Below are 16,279 nucleotides of genomic sequence, written 5' to 3' on the forward strand. Positions count from 1 at the left end.
AGATAAGTTTGACGTTATTGTCATACAGATGGCGGTGATCAACTGGTCCCTAAAAGTCACACCTATAGGATACGTTTGAGAGACGTGACAGTATGAAAATACAGTCATGTTGATACTAATTTTGACTAACCAGTTAGTCCGAGTTATTTGACTAGTAATTAGTCAAAATGTGATGTTGAGATATTATATTTAATACGGATTAAATAAAATGGGCTAAGGCGAATTAAACAGTTAATTCGTAAATTAAACATAAACGATTATATTTAATTAATGTATATTGAATAAATTATACAATATCGTCTTTGTCGGACATGTATTAATACTTCAACTAACCCGTGTTATTAGTTGATATTTTAATAGCCGATAACCGATGACGATTTATAATAAAAACCGCGTCATATACATTTTAGCGAGACGAGTCGGATCACGAGTTAAATGAGGAGAAAGTGGAAAGCCCACTCCCTCCTCTAGTGACCCGCGGACCGAGGCAACAAAAGGAGAGCCTTCTCTCCTTTTGAAACCTAATTCATTTTTGACAAAAATTAGGGTTTTGGAGATCATTTCTCTCTGAAACCTAGATCTCACATCTCGAAAAACTCACATCAAGTTCTCTCAATATTGCAAGGCAATTAGAGAACACATTTCTAGCACAAGGGCATATTCTCAGACGATCTTGGGTGCAACAATTAGGAGGAGGTCTACTTTGATCTCTCATTGCCGAATTGCACTAGGACCGAAGGTTATTTCTTGTGCTTAATCGTTTTTCGTTATATTTTGTTTATGACCATATTTCACATGTTAAATTTACGTTATAATCCTTAAATTTAAAGGGTCTTATACGGATATTACCCCACACCACCCCCCTTGTGCACGTTTTTCTAGGCCGAATAGCCGTGTAATATGTCATGTACGGTGTTGTATATATCAATTGTATTTAGATCGAGTTGTATCTTTAATTCCTCGTTGTGTCGGCATGAAATGCCTGGGTTGTAATAGGTAGATCCCAACGGCTCCCCCATTCCCATCAAGCCTTGTTTGTTTGCTTTACGTGTTGTTAGATCAATCAACCCACATGCTAAATTACAACTTTGACAAAGTTAGTTTAGTTGCATCTAAAACGACATAGAAATTGTTGTCACATGTTAAGGTTTTAAAACGATGTTTGCGTATCATATATCGTAGTAGCTATGACCTTGTTTGAAATCCGATACTTGACTAGTAGAGGCCGTTATTGACGGGCGGGGTTAGGTGTCCTTATGGGCTTCCTAACACGTACCCTCACCCCTTACTCAAGATCTATGGTTTGTGGATCCGTCTAAATACCATTGGATTACGAGAGTCATTCAAATCGAGTGATATAGGGTACAAGTCTTTATGTTTAATCACTCGTAGTCGATTGGCTTTATGCTTTTCGATGAAAGGTGTAAAGTTGACTTGAACGGTTCCAAGTTCCCATAAAACTTGGTGGCGACTCTAATTTGTCTTAATTCGATTCGAAAGAACCTCGAGTCGATTATGCCTAGTGTGGATCCCGAGGACGCAGTTCCCGAGGGCCTTGTCCACAGTAATCAATCAGTCCTCCAAACTCCATCAGTCACCAGTAACCGACTACACACCGAAGTGTGTATCCCTACAAGGTTACCCATCGCAATAGGTAACCCACACCACCAGTGGGTACCGCAGCCTTGCCCACCAAATCCCCGCTCATCGCAACGAGCGAACCTAAATCATTAATGTGCACATCTCCTTCTGACAGGAGCCACAAGAGGCGAACATCGGGTTGGAACCATCTCCTGAAAATGGTCCCATAACAACAATACCAATCAACAATATAATCTCAATCAATCTCAATCCAAATGATACAAGTTATACAATCAACCGCAATAAATCTTAAATTAATTACGCAATCAACTGAGTAGAGAAAACCCTACCTTTTCGCAATTCCATATAAACACGCCAAACACACCACGTCAAGCAAGACTTCACATCGTTCCCTCGAAGGACAAAGTGATGCCGAAGGTGGCGACACCCGACCCGACGACTTCATGCATAGGCTATCCCTTTCCCGGAGTAGGGTCCAAAGCTACTTAAAATTGGTAAAGAGAGACGAAAGAATTGGGAGAGAGAGAGAGTTTAGGTTTTATAAATAATAAAATGAAACGTCGAAATGAATTATGTTTTAGTCAACGCATTTTATAATAACACATTGTTAGACGAGGTACTCGGTCGAGTATGGACATACTCGGACGAGTACGCCGCACTCGGTCGAGTACCCCAGTTACTCAGCCGAGTGACTTCTTCTAGGCCGAGTATCACGTTATGATGATAATATAGTCTCCCTTTGTCTCCCTTACTAAGGGCCTCTCATGCTCAACAGGTCAAACAGGGCGGGTATTACACGTGTGTTCGAAGCACGACGTCTGTTAGGGATCCGGTTAACGCCCGGGTCCGGTACCATGGGTGTTTCCCGAGTACTTTGTTATAGACTGCGGTCCGGCTGTGGGTGACGGTGTTGCAATGCCGTCATCGGGTTTGATATGGAGGAGACATAGAATTTTTGATAACTTGTATTGTTACATTATCATTTCACAACATAAGCATTTAACATGTCACCTTCATATCAATATAGTAGGCATTTGTATTATTGGAGCTAATTAAAGCGTTTTCAAATATCTGTGGTGAACCATATGATGATTTCCGCTCATATGGGGAGCATTGACTTGACAGTTAGCATTTGCATATACTAGCTTGGAGCCTTGGGAGCGGTCTTCGTGCCGAGCAGCATCAACATGCACGCGTCCAGACACAAAGTTAGACATCCCAGACTAAGTCAAGGGAGGAAGACCCAGTCAGATCCACACACATCGCGCCCTCTGTCCGAAGAATAAAGTAACAAATCTGCAGGACGTACAAATTGGACAAGTCTATTTTGACAAAAGTATCCAAAGTGAGGTTTATTGTAGATAAAAATATAACTCGGATTATTTTAAAGGGATATTTTATTAAATTTATATAACGTGTATATACTAAATACTCCATCCTAGTCGTTCATTTCTTCCGTTACCATTTTGCACAAGAAATAAGGAAATGATTTTGGACCACACAAAATACTCTACCCCACATACAAATGAATTTGGACCACACAAACCTTTCCAAAAAAGGAAAGAGGGAAGAAAATCCGACTACCATGAAAAAGGAAAGAAGGAAGAAATGACTGACTAGAAGGAAGTATTATGGAATGCTGTGTCAATTGTCACGTGTCCGTTTCATATTCATCTCTTTTTTTTGTTTTCATTAGGAAAGAAAATTAGGCTGATCTTCTAGGGTAGGACCAACCTATCTCATCCTTTCGAATGAGAGAGGTAAGTTGAAGCCACAGGCTATCAAACCACCTCGAGAGAGTTGGACATGAATGTCCAACAGAAGCCATGAAGTCAGCAACCTTGTTGGCTTCACGAAAGCAATGTTTAATTATCACTTCATCGAAAGATTGTAGGTCTAATTTCACATCTTTGATAATACTAGAAATTTCCCAAGGAATTTGCCAAGTACCTCGAATCGAGTTAATGACACATAAATTATCACCCTCCACAATTAACTTTGAGATTCCTAAGTATTTAGCTGCTAAAATACCATCTTTTAAAGCGAGGGCTTCCGCAATAAGGATACTATTGGATTCGCATATTTTTGCTCCCAACAAAACGACTTTACCATCGTGATCTCTTATAGAATATCCTAGAGCAGCTTTATCACCTTCTATCCTCGATCCGTCAAAATTTAGCTTTAGAAAACCGTTACCAGGTTTTTTTCCACCAAATTTCTTCGTTACTAGAGTTGTTTCTAGCTGACTCTTCTATTTCGAAATTGTTGAGATTCTTAAATCTAGTCACATTCAAAGTCTTAGTTTCATATTATTGCACTGTTACTTAGCTAACCAGTATATAGCAAACAGTAAGACGGTAATAAGCGAACCAAAAAAGGCGGCGGTAACAATTGAGGAGTGGCAAGGCCACGTAATTATCCTGATAAGCAACTCCCATCTCCATGACAAATCACAGAATGAAAGGGCAAATACGTGAACCACTCCCCACAACCAGGGACCCATGTCGCACGTGACAAACTCAACCCAATCCCTCTTCACCTAGCCACGTCTCAGCCTTGACTCTCGATCTTATCTAATCCTATTATTGCAATTCTAACCCCTTTCTTTGAATCCAACGCTCACGATCTTCCCATCTCCTCTTTATATACCCCCCACCCCATCCCCTTCCACATCCATACTGTCCAACATTAGTTCCAACTCTGATTTCTCGATTCGTTTTTCATCGCCTTAAATATAATTATAAATTATAATTAATTAATTACTTCCGGGGTTTAAATGGGGCTTCTAGAGAAGCTGTGGGATGATACCCTTGCTGGACCCCATCCTGATTCCGGTCTCGGCAAGCTTCGCAAGTTCAATACCTTCAGCCCCCGTGGCAAGGGTACTCTTTTTCAAAACATTTCCTTCATTTTTCATACCATTCATCGTTACTTGTATACAGTATAACCATTTTATAATGCTATATAATTTGTTCAAAATGAGTCAGCAATGAAAATATACTAGGAAAAACTCTTATTATTGTGAATCTTTTTATAATTAACTTATTAGGAGGGCACAGCACAGGTTAGAAAAACCGTAGACTATCAATTGACGCATATATCATGGATAACAATTAATCTGCTGACCAACATCTATTGTCAACCATCAACTAATGGAGACCAAAAATATACTACTAGCAAATATACAATCGACAATTTTACTAAAATATTAATTCTTTTACACCCATTTTTAGTAACTAACTTTCATTTATATAAATTGTGATTTGTATGTAACCAAAAAAAAAAATAATAAAAAATTGTGATTTGTAATGGTAGTTTGATTTTACGCAATTTTTGTTATAAGAGTAACTGTCATTTACAAGTTAAAATGGTTTGGGTTGGTTTTAGAATTGAGATTCATACAGCGGTCTCGATATTAACTGAAAATGGGTAATAATAATGGACAGATAATGAAGGGATGGGTGGAAGATCGGAGGGTGAAGAAGCAGCGGAAGAAGTGAAAGTGACGAGGAGTATAATGATAATGAAGCCACCTGGATATCAACAGACGGCTGGATCTGCTCCCGCGTCTCCTGCCGGTTCTACCCCTCCAGTTTCTCCTTTCTCCGGTCAGTTTTTTTTTTTTGTACGGCTTAGTTTTTTTCCGCGAGTGTCCCTTGTGTTTTTTCATTTTGTGATGGGATTTCCCCCGTAAAGTTGGAGGATTGGGTTGGGATCTGGAAAAGTCTCAAGGGTAGTTTTGACATTTGCTAGTGGGGGACAAATCAGTCTGCTGCTATTCCTTTTCATCATTGGGTCACTTGTCCTTTCACAAATACGGACTGCTTCCTCCATTCTCCATCACAAAATCTCATTGAAGACGGCACGTAAGTGACGGATATCATTTCCTCTCATAAATGATCCAAATAGAGGAGAGAGGAAAGCACATGGGGTGCCCCCACCTTGTCCCCTCTATCCGTTTTGTGAGTGGCATTACCCGTCACTTGCTTCCTCCGACCCGTCTTCAGCAAGACTAACTAATTCTCCATTCTCATATGATTTATCCATTTTATTAAAACACAAATTCTCATTATAGACGGACACTATCTATCTATACGTATAGACGGATACCATTTTCCCTCACAAATTATCCGTTTGCCATAAAGTGGGAAGCACATGTAGGGTGTTCCACCTTATCCCCCTACCCATTTTATTAGAGGTCTTTACGCGTCTGTTTACCCCACCTGTCTATACCAAGACCTATTGTTATTAAAATACTCCACTCATATATATGATTTACCCATTTTATTAAAATACTCCACTCATATATTTAACATCATATAAAAACGGAGGAAGTACTATACTACTATTGTACCAGTAACTCAACAAATAGATTTACTTGCTTGATTCATTGTTTATGTTTTTATTTTAGTAATGTCCTTGTTGTGTAATTTGATCTTCAATTTAGTTCCCATTTTATCTAATAACTAGTATTGGTGCCCGGCTTCGCCCGAGCTACCTCTACATATCATTAATTTTTTTTCATTAAATAAAATTACTTAAAATTGCATAACCCCATAAATTTGTCATTAATATATTTTTTTATAAAATATCCTAAAATTACAATGAAATAAATTTTAAGACAAATTCACTACTCCCGCTATTAATATTTTACTCTTATTAATGAAAAAATAGTAATAGCATTTCACTACTTGTCCGTAATCAGTGTTACTTTTACTACTCCCACCGTAATTATTGTAACTGTCACTACTGCCGCATTAATATTGATAATTTTACTACTTCCGTCGTAATTATTATTACTTTCACTATTACCGCATTAATATTGATTATTTCACTACTCCCATTTTTACTTCTACCACTCTCACTAATCTCGTTGATAATATTGTTACTTTTACTATTCAAATGAGTGATTACTATCATATAACTATATCCAATGTTACTACAATTCCTTTCTTTACTGAAAAAATCACTTTTACTAATTAGGCATCCAATTTTAAAAGGATTATATATTTATATAAATATATTACATATATGCATCAAATCAAATCAGAAGAATTATGTAATATTTTATGTAATATTATATATTATGGAATCTACCTTGAGTTATTTATAACCTACTTATTATATTTTTGTATGTTAAATAATTAACATCTCTATACATCTAATAAACTATAAAGTTTAATAAAATTGCATAGATTTTAAATTTAATATATAATTTTATGATGATAATAATTAATACATAAGTGTGCATGTTTATACTAATTAATTATTTTATTTTAAGAAAATTGACCATCTTCTAGTCTTCTATAAATATTTAGGAAAATTACCAGACATCTTCTTTCTTTTAATCTCCTTGAAATTGACCATCTTGATTAATTATTTTATTTTAAGGAAATTGACCATCTTAATTAATTATTTTATTTTAAGGAAATTGGCCGTGTTTAGGAAAAATTACCAAGCTAATTTAATTTTAACCCAAACTATATAAGATTTGCATTGAGATCCCTTAATCGGGTCCATCACACGGTACTATTGATTTAAAACTATATAGTATAATTAATTTGTATAACTTTCTTTAATTACATTGAAGTTCCTTGGTTTCTGGATTTAATATATAGTATTGATTAGCTCTATCCTTTTTTTCTGTCTTTGTTTTAAAATTAAAGGTAAACAAATAATCAGGACGAAGAAAGTATTCTTTTTGTGATTTTTGTTGAATGTTGTACTGAGTGCAAATAAATTCATTCCACGATTTTTTTCTTAAAACATTATACTCCCTCCCAGTCGCTATAATGTTCCCTCTTTCCCAAAACGGATTATTCAACTAATGTTTCCCTTTCTATTTTTAGAAACTTTTACTCTTATTTTATTCATTCCTCTCTCCTATCACCAAACCCCACACAATTCTTTTACTCCTATTTTATTACTTTTCTTTATGTTTTGGCCCCACAGTTCTTTATTTAACTACTAATAATTCATCCCTCTCTCCTATCACAAACCCTACATAACTCTTTTACTCCTATTTTAATACTTTTTCTAAAATATTGTGCCAAAACCAAATGAGAAGATTATAATGAATGGGAGGGAGTATATACTATCTTTGACTTAAAATACTTTTAACTAAATAATTGGGATAAAAGCTAAATACATAAGAGACTAACAAAAATTATGAAACATCAGCCTAAATGGGTTATAATTTGATTCATTTTAAGTTTAAAACGGATGTATCAATTTTAAGAAAGATCAACAGCATTTGGAGTAAATTGTATTTGAGGATATTATTATTTGAATCAATTTAGTTCTCATAGTTTGACAAAGAAATAGAAGATAACCGATATGGTTACATTATATCAAGGGAATGAATATAAATGATACATGTATATTATAGATGGATTTAAAAAGCCTACCTATATATATTGATAGTCTATTAAATAGAAGCAAGTAATAATGTTAGTATGTTAAATGTTATGACCTCTTATGATATGATACTTGTTTGAGGCCTGTTGGTGTATAAGAGCATCCACATTGAAGAGGATGGACCATCCTCTTAGGACTCTCTTTCATTTAAGAGGATGTCCTCTTCAATGTGGAACCAATGTTTCATGTCCTCTTAGAAGGAGAAAGAGGAACACTTCCTCTATTTTTAGAGGATATGCAACATTGGCCCTTGTGCACACTATTCATCCATCATCTACCATGTGGCATATAATATACTTCTTTTTTATTATTTGGTAACAAAACACATGGGAGAGGATGATAAAAGGATCCTCTTTGATGTGCAATTTTTTTAAGAAGAGAAAAAATGAGAGGATGAAGATAGTGGAATATGGGTGAAAGTGAGGTGTCCAAATTAGAAAAGGAAAGAGAAAAAATAAGAAGAGAAAATCATCCTCTTGGATGTGGATGCTCTAAGAGATGTATCCCCTTTGAGTGAGACATGTATTCATGTATTTGAAGTGTTGGAAAATTTGTTGTATGAGCCATGAGGGTTTACAAGTTGTCCTTAAACCGTTAAACTTGTATTTATGAGATGAAATATACATTAGGTCGTTGCTGAGACAGTATTTTCAAGTATTGGTCAGAATTTATTTGTTTCATAGTAAGTGATGATGGTGGGGTTCATTGTGTAGAACCGTAGATAGAAGGAATCTATCAACTATGTTAAAGTTAGGTGGCGTGTTACAAATTACAATCATGTTACTTGTAAGACCCGTATTTGACTGCTGTTAAAGTCCAATGATCAGCCAATGTAATGAGGTTCTCTGGATGTGGGTTGACCCTAGCTTATACACATGATGCAGACCTTTTGTTTCGAGTTACCATAACTATCTAATTACATGGGAGAGGGTTCCTCCTCCACGCAAGTCTCTCACTGGTGTATATCACACTCCACACCTAAAGGCTTAGCTAATACATACATGTATTAGTTGGGTTTCTTGTGGAAGTCGGAGGCTTGTTCGTGGCGTTATTGTTGTCTCGTTAGTTATGGTGAAGGGTTCAGTAAATAAGCATATTTTCAATCTCTTTTTGAGTAAAATTTTGAGAATACTGATACTATATGATTAATAGGCAGCAGATCGGGAGCATTCAGATTTCGGAGGAGATCAACCTCAGATGCAAACGAGAAGGCGACGAATGAGGACGGACCCAGCGGAAGCACTCCTCCTCCTTAAGATGTCTGATATATGACCCGTTTCCTCAGGAGATTTCACCAAACTAGCCTGCCTCCCTATACATAAGTAACATGGTACATGAGACTCGGAGCTTGGATTTGTCGTTGTATATATCTGGTGTATGGGCTGTGCTCGTCTAATAGGCTGTTTTCTTTCCCTTGGTTTTGTGAAATAGGCCATACTGGTTAGTTGTAATGGAGCGGGTTTGTTTTTTAATCGTCGATTTCGTGTTCAGGGATGGTAACACGTTCAGTGTAATGTGTTCTTCTGTAGAAAGTTTTTTTTTTTTGCAAGGCTTGTTCTTTTAAAGTTGATGAAGAGTTTGTTCTCTTGTTTATGCTCTCTAGCATTGCTCTATTGCAGATTGTCTATCATTAGACTATTAAATGGATCAATCTCAGTGTCTTCAACAAATATTTTTAGTTCTTAATAAATGATGGTGCATTATATTAACACAGCATGAAAACTAAGGTGGGGGATTAGGAAGGCAAGACCCTGGAATACAAATCTAAAGCAAAAGTTGGTACACAGTCCCAATTATATAACCGCTGTTGATGCTTGAATCCTTCAAGGAGTAGTTGGAGATGGTGTTGGCCAAAGCCAAATGGTTTGTGGACTGCTTTTCATAGATAATCTTCGTGACAGGAGAGGTTCTTTATTGTTCCCTAAACTCCAAAACGATGTTAGTGCAAGACCCACAAAGAGTCGAGTTTCCAATAATTGCATTGCCAGCAAAATTATAATCCGAGCTAATAATACAATTACCATGGTTTTGATCACATAAAAAAAACCTTCCCTATTTGCAAGAAGCTCGGAAATAAACAAGTTATGGGTAAAAACTCTAGAAGACCACCTCCGATCCACAAACTCGAGGATTAGCGTGTGACGCAAGAAAGACCAGCTAAGGACGAGAAGGAACAGAGGCCGCATCAGCATTGATCTTAGACCAATTATGTGGGGAAGGGGCTCGACAAATTGGGTAAGAGTTACTCGCTCTGTCTCAGTCAATAGTTTACACTTGTTTTATTTCCTCTCACAAAATAAAGAAAGTGTAAAATTACTCGCTTTATTTCCTCTCACAAAATAAAGAAAGTGTAAAATTAAAGTAAGTGTAAACTATTCACTGACACAGAGGGAGTACAAGAAAGAGAAGATAAAGGAGGGGGACAATTGTTATTGTGGCTGAGACGAGTTTGGGTAGAATTCCAAATGTAAGCAAGAGAAGAGGAAAGAGAAACCCACTTAGAATCAGTTGGAGAATTATTTCCAGAGAAATGAGGTCGTTACATCTACGTCAAAGGCGCCTCACGAGAAAGGAAAAAAGGGTAACCCACGACGTATTGGAGCCAATGTAATTTTGATGAAGTCAAGGCTGAAGGGGGAGAAAATAGAAGGACAAAAGGACATTAAAAGTGTAACCCCTGCGATTTTATTTTTATGGGAATTCACTAAAATCATCAATTTAGTACTAATATTTACTTTCATTTTAATGAGTAAATTACTTTAAACCGCTAATTTAATATTGTTTTCTTTTACTTGTATGAAAAATTCTATTTTCAATTTAGTTGGGCCAAAACCGCTTTAACTTAGTTCGAATAGAGTGTAGATTTGGATTTACTCGAAATTTTAGTTAAACCCGACGACTCATTTCGTAATGGGTTAGGTTTAGTCACCCTTGGTTCAAATTTAAGGTCTCATTTTATGAGAAAAACCCTTATTTTTCATCTTCTTCACCAAAATCTCAACACTTTCTCTCTCTCCGGAACCTCCATTAAAGCCTCTAAAATCTCATATGTAAAACTTATACAAAACGTTCAAGTGTTAACCAAATTTAGATCCGTTTGTTGTTCTAGATGCATCTCTCCTTTTTTCTTTCTAAGTAATAAAAGTTGATATTTTTAAACTCTTTCTAAAACCCATTTTTCTAGATTCTTCTCAAATCTTTTTTAATGATGTTCAATGTTGATAAAGGGTCCGATTTACAAGATTTGGGACAAAAAGGTTCTTTTGGGTCGACGACTACCTTGAGAAATGAAGACTTGGAGTGCTATAAAAGTAACGCAGACAGGTTACTCGGAAATACACGTGTTTGTGTTAATTGGTAGATAGATTTGGTGATTTGTGATTTAAAAGGATACCATCTTTGGTAGTTAATGATAAAATTGGGTAAAGTTGTGAATTTGGTTACTATTTTGTGTTGAGAATCATCTTTCATATGTGTCTATACAATATATTTATGCCTCATAAGTTGATATTCACCATGTTAGTGTTAATTTGATTCTTGTTTGAAGTTTTAAAACCATATAAAGATGTTAAGTGTGTCATTGAGTGAATACAAGAACGAGATGTGCTAATGTTGTCATTTAATTATGCTTATGCTCATTCCAAGTTTCTTATGTCCAGAATATGTTAGTCTTATATTATTAAGGAGGTTTCATGTCAGCTTGATAATGTTGTGCACAACCTTGAAGTTAGAGCTATTTTGAGAAAAGATGCAGTTTTGTGGTGGTGATGATTCTTGTAATCGGTTGATGTTTAATTATGTTCAATGCATTTATGAGTCTTGTAAACCATTATTGGGTGTGTGTATATGTTGCATTAGTGAGGATAGATGGCATTAACATGCTTAAGCAAGTTACATTAAAGTTGGAATGAAAATTGGGAAAGGATTAGCAAGTTTGGAAATGTCTACATGAAGGGTCACCTTCAAATGATCATAACTTGAGTTCTAAACATGATATTGATGTAACTCAAATTAGAGGTGTTAGCTTGTCTTCTTACGGTACTAAGGCAAGGTCACGCACTTCAAGAGACCAAAAAAAGAGGGAGATATGATCAATTTACGAAACCTAGTCGCACAGTACACCTTGACCGTGCAAGTTCCTTTCATTACGGAAGGAACCGTGCAAAATGCAAAATGAACTTGGTTGTGCGAGTTCCTTCCACCAAGGAAGGAACCGGGCATAATTAACTTGATCGTGTAAATTCACCAAGTTTGCACTGCTGGCGTGTAGACCCTCATTTCTCGCTTTATCTTGTTGTTTTTGTTGGAGTAAGTATCCTCAACAATAGTGCGATCACATGATTAAAAATCATAATTAAATCTCATAATAAGAATACGTAAGGGATGATTCATTATATAGTCAACTGATCAATATTAATCGGTAATGATTGGCTAACTAGAGTTTGACATTACTGTCGTTTGACGGTGGTGATCAGTTGATCCCTTAAGGTCACACCTATAGCACAATTCCCTTAATAGATAAGTTGATTAATTGTATGTTGATACAACTTAATCAATTCCTTAAATTTGAACAATTCATTTGTGAGTGAGAATTTTTGTATCTTATTGTAATTTGATTAAATAAGATTTATTTTAGTAATTAAAAGATTTTATTACTAAAATTCATTATTGTTTGTGAAACAATTAAATTAAGAATGATTGAATAATTATAATTGCAAAATGTTGTGAATTATATTTATATGACCCATTTTAATATTGGTAATCATGTATTACTAGTTATTTTGTCACAAGTAATTTATTTGTTGTAAAATGATATTTAAGGGATTAAATATGCATTAATATACATGTAGGCATGGTGTATGACATATGACCTACCTTATTACAAATGACAAATTGACAAACATAAAATAGATGTCCATTTTATCTATGGACCGAAAAATAGAGGGTTTTATAGGTTAGTGGGTGTTTTATTTAATTGTTAAATAAAACACAATGATGACCTATTTTGTAAGTAGTCTTACACCTATTTTCTTGTGAAGAACAAAAGGAAAAGTAAAGGCCATACATTGGCCTTCCTTGGCCTCCAAAAACCGGACCCTCCCTCTCAAAAATAAGAGTTTGGCTCTTATTTTTCCACTCAACCATTCTCACAATATTGTCTTGTGTATTTTTCCTTTCTCACTCTAAAATTGGTTTTAGATCTTATAAATTGTTCAACTCTTATTCTAACATTACTATATATTATTACTAATATAGTAATACATATTATTAGAATCATTTAAGGATACTAATATATAAATCTATTTAATTCATATATTAGTTTTAAGGGAAATAGTCTTGGGTGCAATTGTTAAGGAGCATCTCTACACTTGAGGTTGGAGGATCATCCATTATTATAAAGCTCAAGAACAAGTTAAGGTAGGAGACCTTACTTGTGCCCAATATTTCGATCCATATTGTATGTAAGATATATCATTTTCTCCCTAATTTTGTTCATTTTGTTATGCATGCAACTAGATCCACTAGTATATATATTATGGGTAATTTATAAAATGATTAGAAGAGTCTAATAGGGGTTTATGAACCCAACAATTGGCATCAAGAGCTTTGGTGTTGCATGCATAATCGGTTTGGTTTTTCCGAGTTAAATGTAACTTAATTAAAACTAGATATTTTAGATTTATGATGATAAATCACAAAAAAAAAATTTGCATGTAATATATTCTGGTTCTAAAATGTTTTTAGGTCATATTTATGATTTATGGATAATTATTGTTTATTGTAATGATTTTTAGTGAAATAATTACATTTTATTGAGTAAAATGAACTTTTATTTACTAAAAATAGTTAAACTTCACTACTGGCCGTGATTTTTTAGTATGACCTCACGTGAATATTTTATGTATTGTATGTAAAATTTTGTATTAATGTGATTAATATTTCATGATTTATGGTTTTTTTGTGATAAAAATGGTATAAATGGAGGTTAAATGACTAAAAATAGTTAAACTTTGAAACAGGCCATGAAATTTTAATATGATGTCACATGCATATTTTACAGCTGGTATGTAAAATTTTAGATAAATGTGATTTATTATGCATGATTTATAATTTTAATGGTTAAAATGATATAAATAGTGACTATTTTTAGCAAAAATAGCTAAAATGAATTTTATGGTATGAAATTTTTTCCTAATATTGTATATTTGATATGAACATCATATATAAAGTTTCATAATTAATTTTGATTGATTTGGTATGTTTATTGATTTTTATGTGATAAAATCGATAAAAGGGCAACTTTATTAGTCATAAAAATAAATTCGAAATTTTTGGTTGAAATTTTGCCATTTCCAGGTTCTGGAATTGTTTTTAAGAATGTTCAAATTTTGATTTTGATTTTTCCATAATTTTTATGTTTAATTTGGAATTAAATGGTAAAAGTTATGTTTTATACGATTTATTAATGAAATTTATTATAAATATTTTGTTGGCAAATTTTATTGAGTTTTGGAATCTTGGTAATATTACAGTATTTACAAAAATGTGATTTCGAATTTTTCCAAATTTCTATGATTTATTGGGAATTATTTCATAATTGTTATGGTTAAAAGAAGTTTAATAAGCAATAATTCAAAACCAAGTTGAATTATTGTCAAAAAATTGTGTAAAGACTAATTTTTGACTCCTAAAAGAGTTAGGATAATTAACTTGGGCTTAAATTTGATTTAAGTATTGATTTATGATTTTAATAAGTTATTATCACGCATTTCCATAAAACCGGATTGTATACGATATAAGGTTTAAATAGGGCGATTTGGCACATTAATTTGGCATGTTAGATCATATAATAATGCTGTATTTTTCATTGATGAATATCATATTTTATTTATGTAATTTTGAATTATGTAATTTATCTTAGTATGACCTTAGTTTTAATCGGTATTACCCGTAATGAAAGGGAATATCGATTTGGTTGTAATTTTAATGTGATTTCGCATCACCATTTTGTAATTTAATAGATTTAAATTTCTATTACAAATGTATAATAGGAATAGCCATGTATTTTTATTATTATTTTGTAATTCCGGAGTTTCCTAAAGACGAAGCCATTCGGAAAGGATTTTCGGTCAAGACGGTGTTTTTCCTTGGGAGGCGTGTCACAATGAAGTTCAAGGGACCATAGGAGTTGGTTTCCGAATTTGTAATAGATTATTTGATTTTCTATTTTAGGAAGGCCATACTAGGAAGTTTATTTATTGCTTTGCACTTTTTCTTTATATGTTACATGCATTGCCAAATCGCCATAAACAACACATGCATATCATATCAATTAATCGACCGTGTCAATTATAATTATCGTTAGTTCAATAATTTAGTTCACTTAAATTTGATAGATAATAAATTGACTCGACCTCACACATTTTAAAAGATTGAGACTTAGCCTTACCAAATAACTAGGAACTCATGAATCCCAATTTTATATAGGTACAATACGATATTGAAATATTATACCGGGGTACTTTCTTTGACGTTGGGTAAGTGGGGTGATAAATAGTTATTGCACTTCGAAAATTTGGTTGATCTCAACGAAAGTATTTGCGACCGTAGCCGCAATAGGTTCGGGCTAAAGATGAACTTAACGTAAATTCATCGACTGAGAGTTCTAATTGTAGAATCGGTTAAGAGGGTTAACCCACCAAGTTGTATTAGTAAAGGTTGTAGAGGGACCGTTGTCCCACATTCGAGCTAGTATGGATTTGGATCTCGGAATCATTTATATAATTGGGTGGAGGTAATTATATAAATGCTAGAACACGCTAAAATGTTTTAGATATAACGATGAATGTTTTATTTTCCCACTATTTCGTTGTTTTTTAATGTTGTTCAATTTCAATACTCCTACTCATGCGATATCATTCGATTGTAACACGAGTCTCAGCTAAACCACTATTACTAACGACAAAGAATCTCTTTCTAAAAATGAACCGTATCAAAGATTGTGGACTAGTTTCATAGGAATCGTTCTATTCCATAGAACTCCATAGGAGCTGTCCTATGTCATATAAGATTAGCATCTTAAAATTCCTAACATACCTATGTATGATTTCTTGTGAAGAAATATGACTAGGGGTAATGATTAGTCAAAATATGTTTTGATTATATCTTCTATGCATCCATGGTTCAAAAATCTTATTGCACAACCTAAACACTTGTCATCAAGCACTTAAGTTGTTAAGAACATGACAATGTTAAATTG

The 16,279-nt window shown here is 34.2% G+C and overlaps 1 protein-coding gene across 2 annotated transcripts; it reads left to right on the forward strand.

Moving 5' to 3' along the window:
• The first annotated feature begins 4,262 nt into the window (after window positions 1-4,262).
• LOC141599890 (dormancy-associated protein homolog 3) lies at window positions 4,263-9,670 on the forward strand. Of its 2 annotated transcripts, none has more exons than XM_074420019.1 (3): window positions 4,263-4,484; window positions 5,049-5,210; window positions 9,179-9,670. In XM_074420019.1, exons 1-3 carry the CDS (start codon window positions 4,379-4,381, stop codon window positions 9,289-9,291), a joined length of 381 nt encoding a protein of 126 aa, XP_074276120.1. In that variant the 5' UTR covers window positions 4,263-4,378; the 3' UTR covers window positions 9,292-9,670. The 2 variants fall into 2 exon arrangements, with proteins under 2 accessions (XP_074276120.1, XP_074276121.1); XM_074420020.1 differs by having other exon boundaries at window positions 4,266-4,484; window positions 9,172-9,670.
• The last annotated feature ends 6,609 nt before the right edge of the window (window positions 9,671-16,279 follow it).

This window comes from Silene latifolia, chromosome 9 (genome assembly GCF_048544455.1).
Source record: "Silene latifolia isolate original U9 population chromosome 9, ASM4854445v1, whole genome shotgun sequence".
NCBI lineage: Eukaryota > Viridiplantae > Streptophyta > Magnoliopsida > Caryophyllales > Caryophyllaceae > Silene > Silene latifolia.

What these genes read in the sequence shown, in the direction of transcription:
- LOC141599890 (XM_074420019.1), top strand. Translation starts at nt 4,379, where the DNA reads ATGGGGCTTCTAGAGAAGCTGTGGGATGATACCCTTGCTGGACCCCAT. An exon ending in CTTCAGCCCCCGTGGCAAGG is followed by an intron (nt 4,485 to 5,048) that starts GTACTCTTTTTC and finishes AATAATGGACAG; the next exon opens with ATAATGAAGGGATGGGTGGA. An exon ending in TCCAGTTTCTCCTTTCTCCG is followed by an intron (nt 5,211 to 9,178) that starts GTCAGTTTTTTT and finishes AATAGGCAGCAG; the next exon opens with ATCGGGAGCATTCAGATTTC.